The sequence below is a fragment of the Corythoichthys intestinalis genome, chromosome 3 (genome assembly GCF_030265065.1).
Source record: "Corythoichthys intestinalis isolate RoL2023-P3 chromosome 3, ASM3026506v1, whole genome shotgun sequence".
Classification (NCBI taxonomy): Eukaryota; Metazoa; Chordata; class Actinopteri; order Syngnathiformes; family Syngnathidae; genus Corythoichthys; species Corythoichthys intestinalis.
Genome location: NC_080397.1, coordinates 49472019 through 49498458, shown reverse-complemented (window position 1 = coordinate 49498458; position 26440 = coordinate 49472019). Strand labels below are relative to the sequence as shown.

Genomic DNA, 26440 nt, shown 5'->3' with positions numbered 1-26440 from the left:
TTTAAATGAAACATTTTTCTAATAGATTTTTTTTTTTTAAAAAAGGTATATATTGGCATATAGGGCGTTGTTCTGCCTTTGGCAATATATGTTAAAGTGTATTATCTACCATTATAATGAAATGCATACCTTTTAGTTTTTATGGTGCTTTCACGCTCAAGTGGGGGCGCCCTTGCGCTTCATCACGCGAAGAAGAACGCGCTCACGTGAAGAAGAACGCGCTTACACGCGAAGAAGAAGTGCAGCTACAAAGCATCCAAGCGAGTGAGCGAGTTAGTGAGAGAGGGGAACACTGCTACGAGCCTACTTTCTTTGTTAATGTTTGTAAAATATCGACAGAGGCAACGCCTGTATGTATCATCTTTTGTGTTATTGTTGTGTGTTTCCACTCGTGATCGGACACTTAAATCCAGTTGTGTAGTGGTTTGAACGATAATGCTAACGCTAATGCTAGCGAACGCATGCTAACCATTTGTGTTATTACTGTATTAGCAGCTAATCATCACTGATTTATGTTGATACGAACCTGTTTGTTATTGGGGACGAAATAGATTTGTTTCATTTCTATTTTTAGTTTCACTCTTCAAGTGATGGTGTCATAACAACAGCATATTATACCAACATCTTCTGCATCATCATTTGGGAGTTTAGCTCGCTGTAGAGCCAGGACTGAGCCATAGCATCTCGGTGAGGACAGTACAGCTGTATTCCCTCCCGACGCAGTTATCTCCACCTTGCAATGACTGCAAGTCGCTTCATTGTAATTTTTCCTCGTGAAGTGAAGACACACTTTCGAGCGTTTGAACTTACGTGCTGTCATTGTTATGTTTACGGCAGCAATGCTCGTGCTAAATTCATTTTCACCCTCTTTTCTGGTGACCTGTAGCCAAACTTTGAAGCGAGTGTTTCTTGGCGCCATGCTAGTTTGATGCGTATGGACAACAAGACACGTCACGTCACGTCACGTGATGACGCAATACGCGTCTTTAGGAATCGTTAAGGCTTTTTCATTGTGATGTCGAGGCCTCGAAACACTAGGAACCGGTTCGGAATTGGAATCGGATTTCGATTCCCATCCCTAGGCCAGGGGCAAGTACTGTGCTGAAAGTGTCAGGACTTCGAGGCAAATGTTTGAACCTTAATTGTGAGACAGTGCTTCAACACCAAGAACATGATGTGATAAAAGTAGGAAAATGAAATTCATAAATTTGCATGGGTTTCATTGCCTTGCTTGACAATAAAATGTCAGGTTCCAACGAATGACCACCAAATAAAACCAATGGGGTTGTGTAACCTAATCAACAGACCTTTGTAGCCTTGAACAGATTGGACTTTTTCATGTGTGTCTGGGTTCATAGCATCTCTACAAGCTGCTGCAGTAGACGGCGAGGTGAACACATCCTTTACCGCCTCTCGTTCCTCCTCCTCTCCCCCCAGCAACCCCCTTCCTCCTCCTCCTCCTACTCGTCATCCCTCTGGGGTCAAACACTAAACAATACTGACAGCTGGGATCAGAGTCTCTGAGCTGGAGGATGTGGTGGGGGCAAGGAAGGAATGATGGAGGAGGGAAAAGGTGGCGGTGGTGATGTGGGGGGAGTCGCAGCTGCTGCTTACACTGTCAGGTCTTGTGAGGGAGTGACGGTGGAAGGAGGGGAGTGAAGGAGAAGAGCCTGGCTGGCAGTGCCGTTCTCTCTTTCACACCAAATCAGGCGCTCGTCTGAGCGTGAAATTCCTTTGTGTTCCAAAACATCATTATTGCCTCCTCAGACAGTAGCCGCGAGAATCCAAGCTCACATTCGCCACGGGAGGAGGAGGAAGAGTATAAAGGCTTTGGGGTTGGGGGATTCAGGGACGACACAGGAGGTGGCTCAGCGGGGGTGGAAGGAGAGCTGAAGGTCAAACTGACTTTTATCTCACCTAATTGACTAAATCATCCACCAAACACCACCACTACCTCTGCTGTACTTCTTCATTCTGTGTCCTAAACAACTAAATGGTCTTTTAGCCTCCAATCCCATCCACACAATCTCACACACACCCCCACATACCCAAACAACCAAACACACGCAAGCACGCTCACACACCCACGGAAACCAGCGTCACAGTTGATCAACCAAACGTCCACACACACACACACACACACGGAGTCTTGATAAACAACGCAGACACACATCTACACATCCCCTCCCTTTGCCCCCCACACCCCCTCTTGTTGTTTTCACAAACACACGCACACTCGCAGATGCAAAAACACAGTGACGGAGGAAAACAAATAGGACCCCTGATGGGAGCAAATGGAGGGGAAGTATTGGCAGAGTGTGGTTTGTCATCGGATGTTAGCGTGAGCATATGCACGTATGTGTCTCCCTCTCTTTGTGTGTGTAGGTGTGTGCGTGGGGGGGGGGGGGCAGAGCCAATACGCTTCATTACACATATTTAACTCACAAACGGGGTGAATGACAGGCTGGCGTGGGAGACAAGAGGAGAAGGGGAAAAGGGGACCACAGGGGGACAACCCTCTTAACCCCCCTAGACACCCCCTTTTACAAACACTAAAGTCCCCCAATTAAGACTCAAAGAGCGAATGCCCAGTCTACAGCCCACTTCACCCCCCTTACCAAACACACACACATCAGTCGACAACAACTAAAAAGCGAATACACGTATCCTAATTCTTCGAAGGCAAACTTTTGCTCAGCTAAAGCTTTGATGACCTGCCCTTTCCCACAATTCCCTCAATGTCAACATCTCCTAGCACCCACCCCTGCCTGTAGTAGATCCTCAATCAAGCTGAACGTCCTAAAACAGTCATGCGCTCCTCTACTCTACTTATAAAAGCTTGTATTTTCTCACCTTTCCCACCTTGCCTCTGTTTAAACTAGGGGGCAGTTTACATGGCGACTCTCCGTGAATACGAAAAATTTCAAATTTGCATTTGCGTCTCCATTTGAACAATGTCGCGATTCCACATGAAAACGATGTAGTATTCATGCCAGGCCCTAGGGGGCAGTGCAGATTTACTGGGCGACAGAGAATGATGCACTTTAACCCCACCAGGCTCCCTCAGCCCGGAAAAATATATGCCCGACTACTTGAAGCATTGTCATTTTTCTTTTGTTCAAAAAGGCACAAAAATTGAAACGTTCAACATATTTAAAAAATATTACAAAAACAGTAAATCAAAGCCGACATTCCGCCATATTTGCTGTGTTTATTGTTTAGTAGCACCGCTGCGCACGCCCAATGTGACATGTACGAGTGCTGACGTTAACGACGTGGTCTCGCGCCGTAGGAGCCTTTGATATGCATGCCGAGGAAGCTCCCCTCAACCCCCCACAATCGGATTCTTCCACTTTGGAGGCAGGATTCAGAATTTTTCGTCTTCGCCGACACCATATGAACGCGAGGCAAGTCCGCAACTCAGTCATTGCGTCTTTGTGTCGCACAGTCGCCATATAAACTGCCCTTAGGAGTGGGAACCTCTTGTTACCTCACGATACGATTTGCGATACAACGCTCACGATAACGACGATCTGACGATATTGCGATACAACGATAATCGATACATTGGTCAGGAAATCATTCTAGGATACTCTACAAACAACTAATAAAGAGAAATACAAGCTTCTGCTGTGAAATGGAATGAGTTTATCACTAGTAGACGTCCAATCCATTTGAAATGGATTGAACGTCTATGGCCGACAGTGGCAACCAAGGCCAGTCAATGAGGTAATTTTGGGCCATTTAAGGTAATTTACCTGTTGATTTTCAGTTACTTCCTGTTGATTTGGGGGTATTTTATAGGTCACTTCCTGTTTATTTTGAGTTACAGAACAGGAAGTGACATGGGAATCACCCAAATGAATAGGCAGTGGACTCACTCACTGAGCAGACCAGGGAGTGGGGAGGAGAGAAGGGAGTTGTGATGCCGTTGCAAACGCGATGCTAGGTGGCTCCATTCATACCTGACTGTAGCCGATAGCCTACAAACTACGCCCACCCACATGATGCTACGGTAGAAATCATGTATTTTAGAAATAGATGTGAAATGATACATTCTCCGGCGTTAGTAAACAGCCACTATCTTAAAGCAGTAGACTTCTCAGGAAGGCTCTGTTGTAGAGAACCTTCCAAACGGAGCTAAGTAACTTTTTATCTAAAATACTCCTAAATCAGCAAAATCTTGACTTGACTAAATCATGAAACCGTTTTAAAACTTACACATGTCGAAAGTAGACTGAAGGGAACTAATGTAATAACGGGAGCAATTTTAACAACTTTAACGGTTGATTCACAACATTAAATGACTTCCAAACATAGCAAAGGTTACTATCTAGTTACCGCAATATCCGCAATACTAAGGTGTATAGTTAAGTTTAGGGTAAAGAATTGGTCTTGGGTCAATTGTCCCCAAAACCCTTTCAACTTCACATAGTGTGACTTATGTTTTTTTGTTTGGGGAATGAAAAGAAAACATAATAAGTAACAACAGTTACTTTGCCAAGTAACTATTACTCTTACATTCAGGTAACCTAGTTACTAACTCAATTACTTTTTGAGAAAAGTAAGCTGTAAATGTAATTAATTTTTTTTTTTTTTTTTGAAGTAAGATTAACACCACTGGAGAGAACATATGACAAAACGTTACTAAGTAGCTAACACTGATAGCTCGATGGATATTCGGCCTGTGGGGGTTCTCGTTTTTTAGTTGCAAGTGGTAGCATTTGATGTCGATTATTAAAATGGTCTCCTCTGTAAAGTTTGATACCATTGACATACTGCTCCACTGCATACTGCAACTGTCTCTATCTGCTTCTAGACGAAATTAATTTAAAGAAAAACAAAAAACATTTAATTTAAAGAAAAAAAAAAACAGGTCTATTCCTAGCTGTGGTAGTGCTAATTCAGAAATTTAAACTCCTCCCATCATCCATGTATCGTTCGTTCACTCAGTCCCCGTCACTGAGAGAATTTGACAGAGCCTTGGGGTAGTCCAAGTTTTCCAAGGGGGTGGGGCTTTGCAATAGGTCCATTATTGAACTGCTGGAAACTGAATGGTTAGGGGCCATGTTTAAAGACTGAAATGTCAAATATGCTGAAATTTCTGCGTGAAAGCGGTTTTAGTTTTCACCCCCACCTCCTCCAAATAAACATTACGACTAGGGATTGGCATAATGAGTTAATAATACATGACAAGAAGTCTTTTTAATTGGGTTAAAAATGATCTATCGATGAATTAATAAATTCATTAGGGTTTAAAATGATCTATCGATGAATTAATAAATCAAATGATTGTGCTTTTTATGACACAATGAAAAATAACATATCAAAATTCTTTTCATAAAAGTCACTGGTAGTGGGCGGGAGACAGAACTATGACAACAAGGCCACACTGAGTAGTCGAGAGTAGAAACCATGAGGGTTCCACTAATTCACACACCCGGAGACTTTTAAGACTTTAATATCAAGGAGGAAAAACGGAGGTATTAAGTACATTATTGGCTCAGTATTAGGAAGGGAATGGGATCAATCTCCATGGGATTGAATGGGAGCAGAAGTCCAAATCCCCCCCCCCCCCCCCACCTGTGTCAACCTCTAATGGGGATTAGGGGTGTGACAAAATATGGAAATGGTGATATATCGTGATACTTTGTATCCCCAAAGGTTATCGATATGCTCCTGCCTAGAATCGAGATATCATTTTGAAAAGGTGTCAATGTCTAAAAAAAATAAAAATGAACCAACAAGTTTCTACCAAAAATTTCCACCATAATAGTGTCTCAGTTAATTCTAAGGCTGCATTGACGGTGCTCGACGCCCAATCCATTTAGACTGGGAACTAGGGCTGTCAAACGATTAAAATTTTTAATCAAGTTAATCACAGCTTAAAAATTAATTAATCGTAATTAATCGCAATTCACTGCGATTGGCTGGCAACCAATTCAGGGTGTCCCCTGCCTACTGCCTGAAGTTAGTTGGGATAGGCTCCAGCACCTCCACGACCCTCGTGAGGAATAAGCGGCATGGAAAATGAATGAATGAATAATCGCAATTCAAATCATCTATAAAATATGCCATATTTTTCTGTAAATTATTGTTGGAATGAAAGATAAGACACAAGACGGGTATATACATTCAAAATACTGTACATAACTACTGTATTTGTTTATTATAACAATAAATCAAAAAGATGGCATTAACATTATTAACATTCTGTTACAGCGATCCATGGATAGAAAGACTTGTAGTTCTTAAAAGATAAATGTTAGTACAAGTTATAGAAATTTTACATGAAAACCCCTCTTAATGTTTTCGTTTCAATAAAATTTGTAACATTTTCAAACAAAAAATAAATTAGTAGCTCGCCTTTGTTGACGTCAATAATTATTGGCTCATGGATGGTGCCATAAAATCAGTCGCACCCAAGCGCCAGCAGAGGGCGACAAAACACAAAAAAAAACAAGCAACAAATGGACATAACACTGTCATTTTAATCTGTTTGAGCGGGGCATGTGCATTAATTGCGTCAAATATTTTAACGTGATTAATTTTTTAAAAAATAATTACCGCCCGTTAACGCGATAATTTTGACAGCCCTACTGAGAACGTTCGTTCATTCGAAACCAGAGCATTCACAGTCATTCTGTCTGATTTTTAGGGCATTTACAGGTCACTTGCTGTTCATTTTAGGGCATTTACAGGTCATTTTCTGTTGAGTTTGAGTCACTGCCTATTCATTTGGGTGATTCCCAGGTCATTTCCTGTTCTGTAACTCAAAATAAACAGGAAGACACCCATAAAATACCCCAAAATCAACAGGAAGTAACTGAAAATCAACAGGTAAATGACCTTAAATGGCCCAAAATTACCTCATTGCCTGGCATTGGCTGCCATTACCCGGCCATAGACGTTCAAACGGATTGGACTTCTACTAATGATAAACTCATTCCAATTCACAGCAGAAGCTTGATTTCTGTTTATTAGTTGTTTGTAGAATATCCTAAAATGATTTCCTGACCAATGTATCGATAATCGTTGTATCCTCAGATCATCGTTACCGTGAGCTTTGTATCGCAAATCGTATCGTATTGTGAGGTACCAAGAGGTTCCCACTCCTAATGGAGATGTATATGAAATACAGTTAATAGGTAAAGGGATAAATACAAACCGTAGGTGGAAGGCCGGGCAGTCCGCGTACCCCGATCACGGCATTAAGCTCAGCCATGGTCACCTGCTTGGCCCGCTCCACCGCTTGGACCACCTGCTGCTGATGCTGAAAAACAGATGCAAACACTCAATGTTTACTTCCAAGGACTGTTGCAGCAGATGTGTAGGCATAGATAGACAGACAAGGGAGGCGTCGTTACCTCCTGCGAGAGGAAGGGGATGACTTGTGCGCAGATGGTGTTGAGTCTCTTGGCGATCTCAGTCTGCGGGAAAGGAAGAGCCGCAATGAGACTTTAATAACATAATCAGGATATGGCTGTTTGCCAAAAATAATAAAGCAATACAACATGTTGGAAGACTTTAATCTTGCATATCAAACACTGGTAATTTTTTGCCTTTTTTCAACATGCGAAGTGTCTGTGCCTGTCAGGGACTACCACAGTCAGTCACATGGATGATTTGTTTGGTACAGTTTTTACATTGGATTCCCTTCCTACAAATCTAAGCTTAATAAATTTCGCGCCTTCAGTCCATCGCAGATTTTTTTTCAATAAAAAAAAAAAATTTAAAAAAATAAAAAACAGTATTCTATTTTAAAAATGTTTATATGCATGTATACATGTAAAAAGCATTTCTTTCTTTTATATAGTTCATTTAAATCATAATAATTACATTTGCAGTGCCTAAAAAAAAACTATTAAAATATAACATATTAGTTGCTTTTTTTATACTTTGGGGGGAAAACATGTCTTATATGTATCCCTTTCCAATGCTGTTAAATCTGAATAAATATACTGAACACACATTGACCGCAAAAAACGAGGGATCTGTATATGACTTTTGCTTCAATTTTTTTTTTTAATTTCTATTTCGTTTTCATTGTTTTTAAGTTCATGTATCACTTTGAATGATCTTGTGATGACTTGTGTTATACAAATAAATCAAATAAATTTGCCTTGCCTCTTATTTTTTATTATTAAAAATAATGAAAACTGTTAAATTTCGATAAATTACGATACTATGATATCGATATCTACGGAGTTTCACTTTTACAAGTGAACAGTGGACTCGAATATTTTATGACAATATTTAAATTGATAATAAAAAAATCTACCTTTGTATTTGCTGAGTCACCTTGTTTTGTAGGGTCTTAATTCATATCAAAATATTTCAAGCCTCACTTTTCTGTTTAAAAATAAATAAATAAAAACCTCCGTGCCTGTTCAACTTATTGTGTCGTGCTTTTATGACTTTTCCTAAAACTGCTCCATTTTTTAAATTTTGAAATCACTCCAAGAAAATGTAATTTGAACATCATTTCAGCCCTTTTAGTGTTATTGTTTTAGTATCTTTAAAAATATGGAAATTGCATTTATTAGAGTAGAATCTAATGTTTCAAGAAATACACATTTGATTCATGATTCAATTATCATTAGTAACACCACTGGCAAAATATACCGTAGGATTTTCGTTTACCAAAAAAAAAAATAAAATAAAAAAAATAAAAAAATAAAAAGATATATAATGTTCTGTTTTTTTAAAGGGACACTACAGAGTTTCTCTTTTTTTAGTCGCGACTGCCGCCTCCACCCTAAAGCATAACTGCAGCCTGCGTTAAGCTTGTGCATGGCGCGCAGGCTTGTACGAGCACAAACATAAAAGCAACGAGCATTTGGCTCATCAGATCAGCAACAGACACATGATTGTTTACTGTTAGTAGTAAGTGTTTATACCAAGCTGAGACTAGGCGGAGGATCAGTGAAACAGCACTGTTGCCGCTAGATACACATGGACGTGCATAGGATGGTGTTCACCCAGAGTGCCTGACCCGATAAACTCTTACCTTTATAATAATTTTTTTTTTTTTTTTAAACTCCTGCAATCCTGAAAGTCCTAATCCCTTTAAGGCTTTCGATAAAAAACGTATTCTAATAATATTAATAATAAGCACATATCCATGACACAAATTAAAGGTGATAAAGGCATACCAACCAGAGAGCTTTTCTCTGCAATTATCAAGAGACGGCTTGGGTTTTCTCAGTATCGTTCTTATTCATCCCTCCGTCCATTTTGCTCTTGTCCCCCTTTCGCTAACAGCACTTAAACATAATCTCATCAGCTCCTAACTTCATTTGTCGGGCTCAGAGTATCCATGCCAACACATCCGCCCTCTCTGTCCTGATCCTCTACCCCCACTCCTTCACCCGGAGGTGGCTACAATCGCCTGAAAGCAGATATCCCCTTAGCAGCGTCGAATCAGATAAGTGGGTTCGTATTACATGTCATCCAATCAAAGCGATATGAAGGAGGTCGGGGTGAAGAGGGAATCGTCAGGGCTGTGACATGCAGCGATGGTTCATCGCTAGACGTAAGAAGCATAAACAAGTGACAAGTAACACTAAGGGCCTTGTTAGCTCATGCCACCTTTTCCACTGCACAGTACCAAATTAGCACCAAGAGAGTTGTCGGAAACTGACAGAAAAAACAACAAACACTTTGCCAATGCTCCAAAGAGACAACATTGTTGTTCTCACTGTATTTAAGTGGAGTCACAAAGTACCGAACATGACAAAACTAGCTTTCAAGGATTGAAAAGAGTACATAAAGGCCCTCTGTTTAATGATTTTCATGATAAATAATAAAAATTTACTGTATACATTAAACTTTATTACTCTTAGCATAAGTTAGTGACTAACTACATTGCATTTGGCTCCCACAAGAAGAGAACTCCATGGGAAACATAATTCCCTGAACTAAAATAGTACCTTCTTAGTTGTGGGGAAGCTGCAAAAACTACACTTGTTTGAGTGCATAAAACAAAACAAAACCCCACAAGACTCTTTTGAATTCACTGTTAAGTCCTACGCCACTGCGCAAACAAGTTCGTAACCTTGAACTGTTGTAAAACTGAGGAACCGCAGATGTAGAAGATATATGCAATATTTTTGACATGAAATGGAAATTTGACACTTGCATATTAATACTGTGCCATAAGACATAGGAACTAAAACTGTATTAGCATTTTGTTCTTCCCATGCAAATGAAACAAGTCAACTTAAAGGGATCCATGGATAGAAAGGCTTGGAGGTCTTTTCCATGTCGTGTTGAGTAAGAAGCCCCTTAATTCTGGCTATATTTTTAGGTGGTAATAAGCAGATTTAGTGACGGAATTCAGATGGCTATCAAATTTTAGGTCTGAGTTAGGCCTGAACGATATTGGAAAAAACTATTGTTGCGATTTTTTTTAGGTGTGCAATATATTGCGATATTATATTGCGATAGTAAAAAAAAAAAAAAAAAAAAAAAAAAAAATTTTTTTTTTAAAGAAATATTCACTAGATGACTTGAATAGCTGTTTGGAAATACTTTGCATGACACACCGTGACCACAGTGTATTCATATAATACCGTTTCATTTGTGAATGATTAAGATTGCTGTATTATTATGAAGGGATCCAGGAAGCCATGTCTGCACAAAATAGATACTTTCTTGAACACAATATTTGACACTTCAACAGCAGCAAATACATTAAATGACAAATAAAAGAGCAGGTGCATTCGTCCCCTGAGTTTTTGACAAAATATAACAATAAATAACAACTTCGGTAAAATAACAACAAAGTTGTAAACATATTTGAACAAAAATATTAAATATGACAAATAAGAGTTGTTCACAAACTATAACAATAAATAAGAACCTCAGTAAAACAATAAAGTTGTCAACATATTTGAACTTAAATATTAAATCTGTCAAATAAAAGTGCAAGTGCATTAGTCCCCTGAGTTGTTTACACAAAATATAACAATATAGAACTGCAAAACTGCAACAAAGTTGTAAAAATATTTAAAAAATATTAAGTATCAAAACTTTATGTGCAGCTGTACTATAGTTATTTGAAAAATACGATTTACAGTTAATTTAAATATAAAAGAAACAGAAACTCAATTGAACTTGTAAATAATTGAACTGAATAACAGCAAATAACTGATGAATAACAGAACCATTTTAACTCCCAAATTTATGTATTTGTCTGCATATCGTCCACCTTCCTTGCTCAGCAATTCTCAACTGGGTCTCATAGGTTTTTGGCCAAGACTACTAGTTTATCCACCATTGCAGGCTTGAGACAACAACGTTGGCACGTAACAATGTTCCCACCTGTACTAAAAAGCCTCTGATGGGAAGCTCGTAGCAGGAATGCATAGATACCTGCGTTTTAAATGGTCCCACATGTTCGACGGATTACTTCTTGTTGAGGCAACCATGGCGAGGCACTGTCAACAGGGCTGTTTTTTGTTCCTTATATTCTTGTCGATAGCCAAAATACTTCCAAAACTCCTTTTGGAGACAGTCTTCCCTATTCAACGTGCTGCTTGATTGCTTGCTTTCACTTTGAAAACGGCCCCTCCTCCCTCCGCTCTGCTGTTCGGCCCCTCCTCCCTCCACTCCGCTCTAGCAGGGGAGGGGGAGGAGCCGATGACTGCGAGCTGGAGAGAATGAGAGACTGTTCACTCTCCTTCTCGCTCCTTGCTCAAAACAAACGTTTGTGGATTTAAAAAAATGAAATGAAAAAACTATCGCACGTCCTTGCGATGGGACTATTGCGCATGCGCACATCGCGATGGCGATGTTTAAACGATATATCGTTCAGGCCTAGTCTGAGTCAATAATTACGCCAAGGTTTCTGATTTGATTTGTAGCTGTAAGTGACATTGTGCTAAGGTGCCTGCTTATCTTTGATGTTTCCTTTTTTTGGCCCAAAAATGATCACTTCTGTCTTCTCCACATTTAATTGGAGAAAATTCTGGTACATCCATTCATTGATTTGATGAATGCATTTACTCAGAGAGACTAAGGGACCATAATCACATGGGGACACAGAAATGTAGAGTTGTGTGTCATCTGCATAGGTGTGATAGGAGATGTCATATTGTTCCATAATCTGAGCAAGGGAAAGCATATAGATGCTAAATAAGAGTGGTTCAAGAGTTGACCCTTGAGGGACTCCACACGTGAATTTGGTTCGTTCTGACTGATGGTTTCCGATCGACACAAAGAAATCCCTATCGTGTAAATAAGATGTGAACCACTGAAGAACAGTGTCAGTAAGCCCTACCCGCTGTTCCAATCTGCTGAGTAGTATGTTGTGATCAACTGTGTCGAATGCGGCGCTGAGATCCAATAGTAGCAGAACAGATGATTTGCCTGCATCGGTATTTCGGCGAATATCATTTGGGACTTTGATAAGAACGGTCGGTGCTGTTTTGTGGCCGAAATCCAGACTGAAATGAGTTAAAAAGATTGTTTTGCATCATAAAAACCTGGATCTGTTTGAACACAACCCTCTCAATAATTTTTCCCCAGGAATGTCAGATTTGATATTGATATTTTTCAGTTCCCGGTTGTATTTGCAAAGACTCTCTTTGTAGATATCATAAAAAACCAGGAGTTTGTTTTTTCGCCACCTGCGTTCTGCTCGTCTGCAATCTTGCTTTTCTTTTAAAGCTAGTGTGGCATTTCTCCGGGGTGACCTCTTCTTTCGTGACAAAGTTTTTGACTTAATTGGGGCAATAGTGTCAATTACAGTCTTCATCACGTTTAAACTGAAAGTATTCACAAGTTCGTCCACTGGAGCTGTTGTAAGGGTTAATGGCGATGCATAGGCGTGAGTGAATAACGCACAAGTGTTATCATTTATGAAACGCTTCCTAATCACCTGTTTCCCTTTTCAGAAGATGGACACGGGTGGCCATTTTAAACATAATGCAGTAGTGATCAGAAAGAGCAACATAATTCACTGTAACCTCAGAGATGTTAAGGCCTTTGGATATTAAAAAATCCAGTATGTGCCCTCTGTTATGTGTTGGAACTGTGACATACTGAGATAAACCAAAAGTATCCAAAATATTTAAAAGCTCTCTAGCACATCCTTCTTCATGATTATCAACATGAATGTTAAAGTCACCCACTAAAACAACACAATCAAAGTCCATGCAGACAGAAGACAGTATTTTGGTAAACTCATTAAAAACATGTAAAAGCCGTCCTTTTTTACATTAGCCTGTCTGGTATAAATCACACCAGCAATAAAGTTGTAGTTCCAGAAGCCCTTTTTACACTACATATAGGACCTTTTCTGTGTTGCAGGGAGTAGCATGGCTAACACCCCATGTCACCTTGTTGACGCTGCAGAACAAGTTCTTTATGTCACACCTGATTCTTAGCTGATTGTGGGAAACCACATCACTAAATGAAAGGTCATGTTTATGTCAACATCCCATCTTCCCTGTCTTCTGTGTAAAAAAACAAAAACAAAAAACGTTTTCCTAGGGTTCTGATGCAGCAATTTTGAAGGCTCTCTGCATGAAAGATGTTATAAACAACATACTACTAGCCCAGGCAACAGCTTGCAAGCTAACCTTGGCATGCTGTAAATCAGTCTTACGGCTAATTGGCAGCATGTCTCGAAAGCTCACAAAGAGCTAATTTTAGGCCGACTCTACCTACATGGCCATTCTCAGAAACCTGTGGGACTATAATTAGCCTGGTATCACAACTCCTCTGATTAGTCTGTCTGAGAATACTCTTACCAAAGGCAATCAGGTTAACTTACTGTAACTTAATGAGACTCAAACAAACCAGGTTACTTGTATGCCCTCAGGTGAAAGAATATTTGCGCAGGATGAACTGTGTTGAGCAAGTTTTAAAAAGTCACCAACTCAGACTAAGCTTGCATTGGCCCAATGTTTGTAATCAGGTCTTTCAATTTGCTCTGCTGTTACTGCTGAAGAAAAGAAAGACACCTGAGGGAAAATATAGACAGCTACGTTAGCATCTCATGCGAGCACTGGAACAGCCATCCATCCATTTTCTGTGATACTTCGGTGAGCTGGAGCCTATCCTAGCCAACTTTGTGCAGGGTACAACCGAGACTAGCAACCACTTAATCGCAATGGACAAACCACCATTTACATTCACATCATGGATAATTGAGATATTTTTCAATGAATCCACACAAAAGCACACAAAAGTGCCTGAATGGATATTCAGATATGGGAAGGCAACCACTAGGGTGCCAAATATTTTCACTTCCAACCAATACAATGAGGGATTTGGATTTGAAATATCCGACCAGCAAAGCGCCAAAATACACAAACTCTGAACAGACATCCTGTTACTCATTAATACACGTATATGCTAAGATTGAAGTTAGGGTGCAACTAACGATTATTATCACAGTCGATTGATCAGACGATTATTTAAACGATGAATGATGATGAATGTCACTTTTTTCCAATTACCTTCATAATTTACCTGAAGCGGTTTTAGGCATGTTGTAATTAAAATGAGGCAAGAAAAAAATGAATATTTCCTTCAAAAATAACATTTTATTACAGCTTCCTGACTTAACTGTAGTCGACAACTGTATCGATTATCAAATGCGTTGGCAACTAATTTATTAATTGATTTTAATCGATTTAATCAATCAGTTGTTACAGTCTTGCTAAGAATGTAGTTTAGACGGTAAGATTTCCAAAAATTGGCAAAAATGTAAATTGTTGTTTTCCAAAGTAAAAGCAGATTTTGGTTCATGTCCTACTTTGACTTAACAAAAAAAAATATCATGAAGAAATCTGATATTTACAACTGAGAAGTTATATGTATAAGAATTTAGTTTAAGGCTGAAGTTTAAGGTGAAGAAGGTCCTAAACGATTAATTAGTTATCAAAATAGTTGTCGATTAATTTGCGTATTGATTAGTTGTCGGTAATCGATTACTTGTTGCACCTCTAAATTGAAGTACAGTGGTACCTCTACATACGAAGTTAATTCGTCCTAGGACCTTGTTTGTAAGTCGAAATGGTCGTATGTCGAGCAGGATTTTCCCATAAGAATACAATATAATCCCATTAATTTGTTCCACAGCCTGAAAACCTACACTAAATCCTTAAGAAATCCTGATGATAATATTGCAAATAGCAATTACACAGAGAAAAACAAATAAATTATGAATAAAAAAAATCGGAATAATAACATAATAAAAGTAGGGCTGTCAAAATTATCGCGTTAACGCGCGGTAATTAATTTTTTTAATTAATCACGTTAAAATATTTGACGCAATTAACGCACATGTCCCGCTCAGAAAGTATTCTGCCTTTTGGTAAGTTTTATAGCAAGACTTTTTGTGCTGTCCAACAGCGAACTCTTGTGGTCGCTTTGCGACATGGTTTATTGTTTTCTTTTCAGTTCATTATGGCTGCACGACGTCTCGGGCTGATAATGTTGTGCTTATATGATCCTTGGACAAGATTTGTCCGTAAGTATGGTTGTTGTAAAGAATGTACATATTATGTTAGTAAGCGAAATGTTATATTTTTTGTATTAGACGCTTTTTGTTTATGTTTAGTGAACCTGTATAGCGTGCTAAGCTAACGTTGTTGCTAATGCAATGCTTGTGTACTTTTTTTTTTGCAGTTTTACGACAGCCTAAAGAGGACAATGGTTTGAGGCCATTTTATTAATAAATCAGATGAAAAAGGAAGAAGTCTAATTATTAAGGCGTCGTTCACTAGCTGTCTAGCTTTGGAAAAAGTAGACGCTTCGGAGTGAGGACAGCATAGACAGATTTAAATGACAGTAGAGTGAAATGCCCACTACAGTCCTTTTGTACCGTATGTTGAATGTATATATCCATCTTGTGTCTTATCTTTCCATTCCAACAATTTATTTTACAGAATATATATATAATTTACTGAAAAATATGGCATATTTTATAGATGGTTTGAATTGCGATTAATTGCGATTAATTACGATTAATTCATTTTTAAGCTGTAATTAACGCGATTAAAAATTTTAATCGTTTGACAGCCCTAAATAAAAGTAATGATAATAATAATAATAATAATACCTGTAATAATGTAACAAATGGGGTTCTAATGTGGCGGATGTGTTTTGCGTGGTGTACCTGAACGCACCACATGGCTGACTTGACACGAGTAAAGGAGGGAGAACATATTCCTTTCACTTTGTTCAGCTGGGGCGGACAGTAGGAATGTTGTGTTGTACATGTTCTGAAATAAATGATTAAAAACTTGACGAAGCTAACGATTTTTTGACGATGTTACCACCATAATAATTGTCACCTTAACTTATAAAGACTGGCGAACAAAGGTCGGAGGAGGACCGTGGAGATTCTAGACATTCTACGACCGTATTGTCAAGCCACTTCACAGATGCGCACACCATGCTCATATTTTTCTATGATTTCCATCTTCATTTTAATGGTAAGCCTCACCTTTTTCCTTTTTTTCGCCACCTGCACTGACATTCTTGGAACCCATGTTGATTTCTCTCACAAGAAAATCTGCTGTGCGTCAGTCTTGCGGAAAAACAAAAACTGCGGCGCTGTCATAAATGGTCATATTTCGAGCATGCCGTCGGATGTAGAAACAAATGGCGAGTCAAATTTTACGTCGGATGTCGAAAAGATTGTATGTCGAAGCGATCGGATGTCGAGGTACCGCTGTAATCATCAATCGGTACTACAACAACAACAACAACAACACACACTTAATAACACAGCAGGGCGTAGTTTGTTGGTCTGTAACCCCACACTGCCTGCCTACAGAAGCTTGTTGCACCAACAACTAAAGCCCCAAGCTAATGATCTCCCCTGCGGACGTGTGTGTGCATGTGTTTTAATAGTGGAAAAACTGTATCTCCTTGTAAGTGAAGTTACAGGATTTACACATTGATTTAAAAGAAAACCAGAGCTGGCAAAAAAGGAGTTGTCTCTATGGTGTGGAAAGGGATATACTGTACATGGGCTCGCATGAGGGTGGCCAGTTGTTGGGATGTGAAATGGGAGCAAAGTCCTCGAATAGGCTATGGAAGAGGCAGGAGGAGACAAGAGAACGGCAACACTTCAGTGAAGCAGCCCAGACCAATCCACCTCCAATTTCCAAAGGCATGACTGATCGATAGCTAGGGTAATTACTGCTAAATGCAGCGCGCTTCCCAACACTCCACTGGGGGAACCATGTGGACAAATGCTCCCGCCTTTGTGATTGTGTCTGCGTGCATAACAGTTAAGCCTTTTCTTTGTTCGTTCATTTGCCTCATCAACTTTTAGGCAGCACACAAATGTCCACAATGGAGCATCCATATGGAGCATCTGCCTTCCTATGGTTTGTGTCAAAGCCCACTTGTTTGCCTGCAAAAAGTAGAGCTCGGCTGTCTCTAACTCGCCTGTGATCGATTCTTCTGCCCCCCCTTCTTCAAAGCCCCTCCCCTGTAATGTAATAAAGCAGGCCGCTCCCCTAGACAGCACCAATCAATCTACAGAGCCATTCATCCTGCCTCCAGGCTCAGCCGGCCGACCCTAACCGGGGAATTGGAGACAGAGCTCCATCGATCAAGGGTAAACACACGTGCAAGCTCACCCCCACACACACGCACACACATATGCATCCACACAAAAAAACTGTAAGATGCATTAGCACACTCCAAAAAAAAAAAAAAAGCATTCTAAACAACTATACCTGTTTGTGCATTTCAATGTTGAGGCCGTAAGACATCTCATAGTACTGCAAAGGACAGAAAACACAATGGTTACATTTCATAAAAAAATAAACGTCTTTCTACTAGGTAAAGGGTTTATATGCAAGAACTACACATTTTAACTAAATATTGGCTATCCTTTACTGTTTGTTTATTGTGTCACACAGAGCTGAAACGAATATTCGACCAACTCGAGTTTAAAAATTGATCAGAGTAATTTTATTCACCTCAAGTAATCGTTTAACTTTGACAGCTCTAAGCCTCACGTTTTGCCCGGACTACTTTTACTACTTTTAATGCGGGACAATGCGCTGACGTCACGTGCGTAGAGAAAGAAGCAAAAAAAAAAAAAAAACTTACTGCAGCCGACAGCCGCTACAAACGATGCCGACGTTGCTAAAAAAATAGTCCGCATGATGCTACGGTGGTAGCAGGTAGCGTCTGATGCGTCTCATAGAGATCACATGTATGTTGAGCTAGATGCGAAATGACAGACTCAGCGGCGTTAGTAAACAGCCGCCATCTTAAAGCAGTAGACTTCTAAGCGCTAATAAATAAAATTAACGTTACTGTCACTCGCGCACGTAACGTTAGCCCTGCGGAGGGCTAGGTGTCTATTCATTATGACCACTGTCAATGCGTGGCTAATGTGTCTTACATACAGGCTTTATTTAATCGGTGAAAACATAGCGCTGTAGAGTGATGATGGTGTAAAATAAAAACTTAAGAATGCTAACTTTCAAGTTTAGCTCAATAGTCATTGCTGGATAAAACACCAAGTAGGACTGGTCCCTAATGTGCTCCAATACAGCAGGTATCATACATTTATTTTGAACACTGCAAAGTCAAAATCCTATCAGGACTTACAGTTTAGACTAACTTAAAACTTAACTAGATCTTAACAATAGCTTGACACAAATAGAAATTCAATTGAAACACATGGGAAAACAGAAGAAATATATATTTTTTATATGGTCTAAAAGTTTTTCCGAGTGAAAGCAGTGAATTAGTCTTTTTATTCTAGTTACATCTGAGATGCAACAATGTGCATCGAAAATAAAGACATTGAATGACTGAAAATGGTTCATTATTAGATGAAATGTCTTGTTTTCTCACGTATATTTATGATTGCGCTTTACCTAAAAATATGTTCTATCCGATTACTCGATTAATCGATAGAATTTTCAGTCGATTATTCGATTACTAAAATATTCGATAGCTGCCGCCCTAGTCACACAACTGAGATGTTTCCCTAAAACACAACACAAATTAAACTTCAGCCCAGATCAGAGTTTGTTTGTCATTCTAAATCTGAAACAAAGTGGAGCTCTGTCTGTGAATGGAAACACTGGATCACTACAGCAGATTCAATTGCTACTGTTGAGCTATTAAAAGACAGACTGGAACAAAGACTTTAGTGATACGTGCAATCAGCATGCAGTTTACAAATGACAAGTTGAATCTGACCTGATAACCAAATATCAAATATGTATTGTTTTGGAGCCTGATAAAGATATTCTCAAAGATTTAGTCATGACGCTGTAACTCTTTCCATGTAAAAACTGAGAACGTCAGTATGTGAAAAAGAAAACATGGGCATGCAGGTTGAGAGGCAATTTACCAAACATCATGTTTATTGAAACTAAAACAGAATAAATTATGAAAAATTGACGTTTTATTCCGTATAATTGGGTATAATGACTTCCTGCACACCGATCAAGTGTTTAATTTTTCAACTTCGTCCTACTCTCTTTGAATAACTAAACATTGGATAGCAATTACACTTTTTTTTTTTTTTTTTTAATGTTTTCATTACCTCCGTGAAGTTGGCCCCTCAATTTCATCAGACCCAAATTTATATAAAAACGATGGCTATCGTTTGTGCTACTTTTGTGCTGTAAAAGGTTTCCTTTGTGCTGCTATTGTTAACATATTTAGAATTCTTTTAAAGGTCAACCTGAGGTCAACCAGCCCTCAATTTTGATTACGAATGGCTAAAAATAGTGTCAATCGTTTATGCTTTGTTTGTGCTGGTTTGTGCTACAAAAATGTTCATTTCCGCTGCTTTCGTTTTTGAGATATTCATATATTAATTTTGAGTGATAACGTCACGCAGCCCCCCATCTACGGCGGAACGGAACTGCAATGGTGTCATTCGTTTGTGCGAGGTTTATGCTTGTTTGTGCTTTAAAAAGTTTTATTTGTGCTGCTATCGTTTCATAGATATTGAGATATTAATTTCAATTGATAATAGAGGTGGGAATCTTTGGGCACCTAACGATTCGATTACGATTCAGAGGCTCTGATTCGATTATAAATCAATTATTGATGCACCACAAACCTCCCCCTCCCCCCTACTTTTAATTTTTTGTACACTAGTTCCAAAATTGTTAAAAAATCCTCTGAGGCTAAACTATTATTTCAGTATCAAGTTAACGGTTAAAAACAGTAAATAAAATACTCAAGTCCCCATTCTGTATCGGCCGCTTTAAAATACGTTCAATTAATTTAATGTTGTGAATCAACCGTTAAAGTTGTTAAAATTGCTCCCGTTATTCCATGATTTCCCTTCTGTCTACTTTCGACGTGAAAGTTTTAAAACTGTTTCATCATTTAAAGATAGATTCAAGTCAAGATTTTGCCGATTTTTTTTTTTTTTTGGGATAAAAAGTAATTAGGTTCCGGTACAACAGAGCCTTCTAGAGAAGTCTACTGCTTTAAGATGACGCCTGTTTACTAGCACGGGAAAGTCTGTCATTTTGCATCTAGTTCTTGGTATATGTAGTGCTGCAACAATTAATTGATTAACTCGAGTATTCGATTAGAAAAAAATATTCAAATTCAATTTTGTTGCTTCGAGTATTCGTTTAATTAAAGTGGCATTGTAATGGTTTGTTTTGAAAGTGTTTGCATTTAGTTTTATTGATGAGGGTGGATGCACTGCCCTCTGGTCTGCCTTTTTTTACATGGCTGAATCCAACTGCTCCCTGTTAAGACCAATGTAAGCTAGGTGTATGTTTTTTACAGGGTCCCCCCCAGGATTGATAAATCTAAATTCAAGACTTTTAAGACCTTTTTTAATGCCATTTCAACTGAAAATATTTTTCTCGCACCCATTATTTAGATAATATTTAATCATATTAAAAAAATAAAGCACTGAGCATCAAATTTAACCTCAATTACTAAGTGTGTTTGACAAAAGAATGCACATTTATTGAAGATACAATTAAAACAAAAAGTTTTGTGCCACAGACCGGCTCTCTTTATGTCATGACCTACCTGATTAAAATATTGTAATAATAATCGTGCTGTCAAGCGATTAATTTTTTAAAATCGCAACCAATCGCATGCTGTCAATAGTAAACTTGCGATTTTTTAAAATGCATAAATTAAATATTTCAATTTCTAAATACACCTATTAGCACAGGAGTTCATCAAATTTAAGCCTCATTAGAAACAAAAAAAAGAGTTTTCCTTTACACTTGTAAAGATGAATCAAATATGAATTTTCCCCAAATAACTTGTAAAAAGGGAGGCACAGAGGAAGAGCATGTCTACTGGCAGTTCTGAGATCAAGGGCTCAAGCGCAGGTTCTGTGTGAAGTTACCATTTTATTTTTGGGGTACTAGCTATAATTAGACTGACTTTTTAAAGAACGAGGAACCTTTTGCAGGTGTTTTGAATTACACATGTGGCAAGTGTGTACAAAACTGAAGCTTTTCATCATATTCATTTTTTTTTTGGGGGGGGGGGGGGGGGGTTTATGGTACATGCAAATTGACATACTCAATTTTGTTGGTTTAATCTACCAAAATAAAACAACTTTTACTTGATATTCAAAATTTTGGGGGCGCACTGTATATAGTTTAAATAAATAAAAAATTAATATGAGTGTTTTTATATTATTCATGACTTAAAATTACCGCAATTAAATGTGAAAGATTGAATGAAAGAATAATGGAACTCACCAAAACGGCTATCTCCCAATGCACTTATACAGTTCAGACACCTGTGTATTTCAGGGTAGTTCACGCTCATCAGTCCACCTCAGAGTGCAATGTTTTCGGTTAAAATGCCCAACTTATGTTTTGCCCGAGAACGCGGATTTCACCCCAATCCTCCGTCTTTGTGCCCAAAAATAGTGCCTGGAGCCTCCATGGTGGAAGTTTTAGTGGTGCTCTCATGAAAAATATTTCATTCTGCATGTTCATTTACGGTTTATCGCTGCACTTTTATCCAAACATGCTCAAAAACAACGATAATGGGTCGCGCCAACAGCCAGACGGGTTCACGCTCGTCATGCTGACTCAACGTGCCCCATTTCAGCCATTAAAACCCAAAATTAAGTTTTTCCAGAATCAAGTCAACAGGATGATATCATGATACTCTTTCCCAGAGGCAGAGCTGGCGGCATTGAAAAAGGGAGCCAGTTGTGGGGTGTCGAATTTCAAACTACAGAATGCTAGAAGAGCCATAACTTATCGCGCAAAGCGGGATTGCGTGATGCCGTTAGTAAATAGTTTAACTGAATGCTTCGTTAACAATGTGTATTACGACCAGCCCGAACGTCAGGCCGGCCCACCGGGAACTATCCCGGTTCTCCCGATTAGCCACTCAGGGCCTGGTACTGTGCGATTGCCTGCTGTTTTAATGTTGATGCTAACGGCGCGCATGCACGAGGTGCAGTGCATCGTAAAAATTCTACGCGTCATCTTCGTTATGGATTTAAAAAAAAAAAAACTTCGTCACGGATATAATTTAGGTTGCACTGAGATGTTCTTGAAAATTAAAACCACTGTGAAAAAATTCCAGACATACGACAGCTAATTTAATACTTTTAATACCTTTAATAATGGAAAACTAAATTCAATGCCTTTTTAATACTTTTAATAACCTGCGGGTACCCTGTTTTAATACATTCTTAATTTAGTTTATAGGTATATTTATCCGTTTTTTGTGGGAATATGTGTCCGAAGCATTTGTTAAGAGCATTGTTAAATAAATAAATAAATAAATAAATAAAATTTAAAAAAATTTTAAACTAGCATTTTATAGCATTTAAGCTAGCGGGCTTTTTCTGTGTAAATTGGCCAACTGTTGTTTTGTCGTACATACGTAGATCCTCATTAAAAAAAATATATATATATATGTATATATATATACCGTTTGAGGCATACTGAGGTATTTTAAAGAGGTATTTTAAATCTTCATGTTCCTTATCCGATTACTCGATTAATCGAACTAACTAGTCCATCGATTAATCGACTACTAAAATATTCGATAGCTGCAGCCCTAATATGATCTAACACGGCCGTCGTCTGTCATTTCACATCTAGTTCTAGATATATGTGATATCCACCATAGCCGTATGTTGCCGTATGTTTGTAGCAACTAGCAACTGGGCGCTGTTTGTAGCGGCTGACGGCCGCAGTCAGGTATTATTATTATTTTTTTTAATCTAGCGGCATGAGTTGAACATGATATTTACTCTCGGTCCGTTCCTCATTGCGTCCTGAAGACCGCGTTGACTGTGTTTTATTTCCGCTTTACCTGGTATAATTGAATAATCAGAATTTGGATGTTTGTGAATCGTTCTCGAATCTTCCACGGCCGAATCGCGAATAATCTAAGAATCGGAAATTTCACACACCTCTAGATGACAACATCAATCACAGACCCTCCGTCGTGGCTGAGGGAGTGTACCAACTCTCTCCATAACAGAGTGGTGTCGCAACAACTATTGCAAACGTAGCACAAGCGAACGGCCCCCTTTTGAGTCCGTTTTGCACTAAACAGAAGGCCGCAAGTCACGTCATCACTCGAAATTAACATCTCAAGCCCCCACATTCACCGCAAAATGGACCCGAAGGGGTGCCATTTGTTAGTGCGACGTTTGCACTATTTGTTGGGACACCCCTGTTATTGTCTAAAACAGATGGTGTAAAGCCTACTAAATTGTTTTATCCTTTTAACTCCAGCATGTCACAGACATGTTAAGACACCTGGGAACTGTTTAAAACAGAATTTTAAAAAATGCATGCTATGTCTCCTTTAATAACTTGTAGTTATCTGAGAAAGCCTTTATGACAGCGTTGGCTTCCTCTTCTTTTGCTGTTGACACGCACAGATAAACAGAGTCATTGCTCCAGGCGAGAAGAAAGTTCAGTCAGATCAGAACACACAAGCCTGATGAGGGCTCGCCATCTTTCTCAAGGGCACTTATGTTGGAGAATAATAACAAAAGACACAGTGTGAATGAGTCTTACCATGACATAGTGTCTCTGCATCTCCGTCTTTTCACCAGCCAGCTTTTCACATTCCAATTTGAGACTGAAACACACAAATGTCACAGGATGTCATTGGAAGGTAACTCGGGATTCTTACCACTGGATGATTCTGAAACTGTAGCACAACTTTACCAGTTTGAACCTCCAAAATCAATTTTCCAAAAAAGGCTGAGTAGTCTTACTTACTTTATGTTTATTACATGTGCTCCCGATCCGATCCCGATCGTTTTAGTTTGAGTATCTGCCGATCCCGATATTTCCCGATCCGATTGCTTTTTTTTTTTGCTCCCGATTCAATTCCAATCATTCCCGATAATTTTTCCCGACCATATACATTTTGGCAATGCATTAAAAAAAAATTTAATAAAACTCGGACGAATATACACATTCAACATACAGTACATAAGTACTGTATTTGTTTATTATGACAATAAATCCTGAAGATGGCATTTACATTATTAACATTCTTTCTGTGAGAGGGATCCACGGATAGAAAGACTTGTAATTCTTAAAGGATAAATGTGACTTTGTATATTGTGACTAAATATTGCCATCTAGTGAATTTGTTGAGCTGTCAGTAAATGATACTGTAGCCATTTAACTGTTCTGCCCAAATGCATGATGGGAAGTGCAACCATGACTGTGCGTAGTGGCACCAATTGATATATCTTCTCCTCGTTGAGAAATAACATAGGTTGTTAAGAAAAAGATCAACTACAACCTTCCCTACATTGCTTCCCACGATATTTCTAAATGTTGAGAGAGGGATTTTAAGGCTTTAGCCAACTAAAAAAAGGCTCCAAAGACTGCCAAAATTCACTCTACTCATTTTACGCTGCTTTTTAGCTCTTTATGTAGGTAAAACGGCGCCATTATAGATTGAACGCAACAATGCGTGAGTGAGTCGTGCAGCGCATGCGTTAATTGCGTTAAATATTTTAATGTGATTTTTTTTTTTTAATTAATTACCGCCATTAACGCGATAAATTTGATAGCCCTACTTTAAGCCAAAACTAAAAACTCTGGATGAGTGTAAGACATTTTGTCTGTAACGTTAAATACAATTAGAAAACGATTTAATTTAAAAATATATATATATATATTAAAAAAAGGCATGTCCGATATTTTTTTGCCGATTCCGATACTTTGAAAATGACGTGATCGGACCCGATCGATCGGGACATCTTTATCTTGTACATAATTAAATGACTCAGTCGGCTGCAGGGAAAATAGTGAGACATTTCACATACAGTATTTACTCCATGTATATATCTAGTTTACTGTCAGCTTTTGGTCCATTTTTGTAAATTGTTATAATTTCTTTAAAGATGCTGTCAACCTAATGTTTTCATAATCCAAATTTTTCCAAAAGTTATATGCCGCTGCATCCTATCACTTATCTATCAGGCCAAACTTAAGACTATTAAAGACTTTCTTAAGACCATAAATGAATTAAAGACTTTCTTAAGACCATAAATGAATAAAATTTAAGACCCATTTCACATAGATAACAAGCAAAGAGTACAGTTCAACCTCTACATACGATCGTTTCGACACAAGAGATCTTTTCGACATGCGACGTGAAATTTGACCAGCCATTTGTTTCTACATCCGACGACATGCTCAAAATACGATGATTTATGACAGCGCCGCAGTTTCTTTGTTTTGCCTCGAGACGGACGCACAGTAGATTTTCTTATGAGAGAAATCAACATGGGTTCCTAAAATGTTAGTGCCGGTGGTGAAAAAAAGAAAAATGTGACTAATCATTGAAATGAAGATGAAAATGCTAGAAAAATATGAGCGTGCTGTGCGCATCCGTCAACTGGCTCGACATTACGGCCGTAGAATGTCTCCCTCGATGGTCCTCTTCCGACCTCCGTTCGCCAGTCTTTATAAGTTAAGGTTACAATTATTATTGTGGTAACATCGCAAAGAAATCTCCAGCTTCGTCAGGTGTTTATTCATTTATTTCAGAACTTGAGAACCACAACACACCTATTGTCCGCCGTAGTTGACGCCAACAACAAAACATGAAAAAAGAAAGTAAAATCTCTACCACACCTTTCTCTCGGTCATGTGCGTTCAGGTCTAGCACGCAAAACATGTCCGCCACATTAGAACCCGATTCGTTACATTATTACAGGAATTATTATTATTATTATGATTATGATTTATAATTATAATTTATTTGTTTTGCTATGTGTAATTGCCTTTTGTAATAGTACAAGCGGTATTTATTAAGGATTCAGTGTAGGTTTTCGGGCTGTGGAACAAATTAATGGAATTATAATGTATTCTTATGGGAAAATCCTGCTCGACATACGACTATTTCGACAGTGTTTATACAGTGGGGCAAATAAGTATTTAGTCAACCACTAATTGTGCAAGTTCTCCCACTTGAAAATATTAGAAAGGCCTGTAAT

At 38.6% G+C, this 26440-nt stretch overlaps 1 protein-coding gene across 1 annotated transcript in view; it reads right to left on the bottom strand.

Moving 5' to 3' along the window:
* The window catches only part of LOC130912977 (transducin-like enhancer protein 1), a 74745-nt gene that overhangs the window by 35247 nt on the left and 13058 nt on the right, over window positions 1–26440 (bottom strand). The window contains exons 4-7 of the mRNA XM_057831190.1: window positions 23994–24057; window positions 17709–17753; window positions 7368–7430; window positions 7169–7273 (exon numbers count right to left, since the gene is read on the bottom strand). Coding sequence (XP_057687173.1) covers window positions 7169–7273; window positions 7368–7430; window positions 17709–17753; window positions 23994–24057 — 277 coding nt within the window. The remainder of the gene's footprint in view (window positions 1–7168; window positions 7274–7367; window positions 7431–17708; window positions 17754–23993; window positions 24058–26440) is intronic.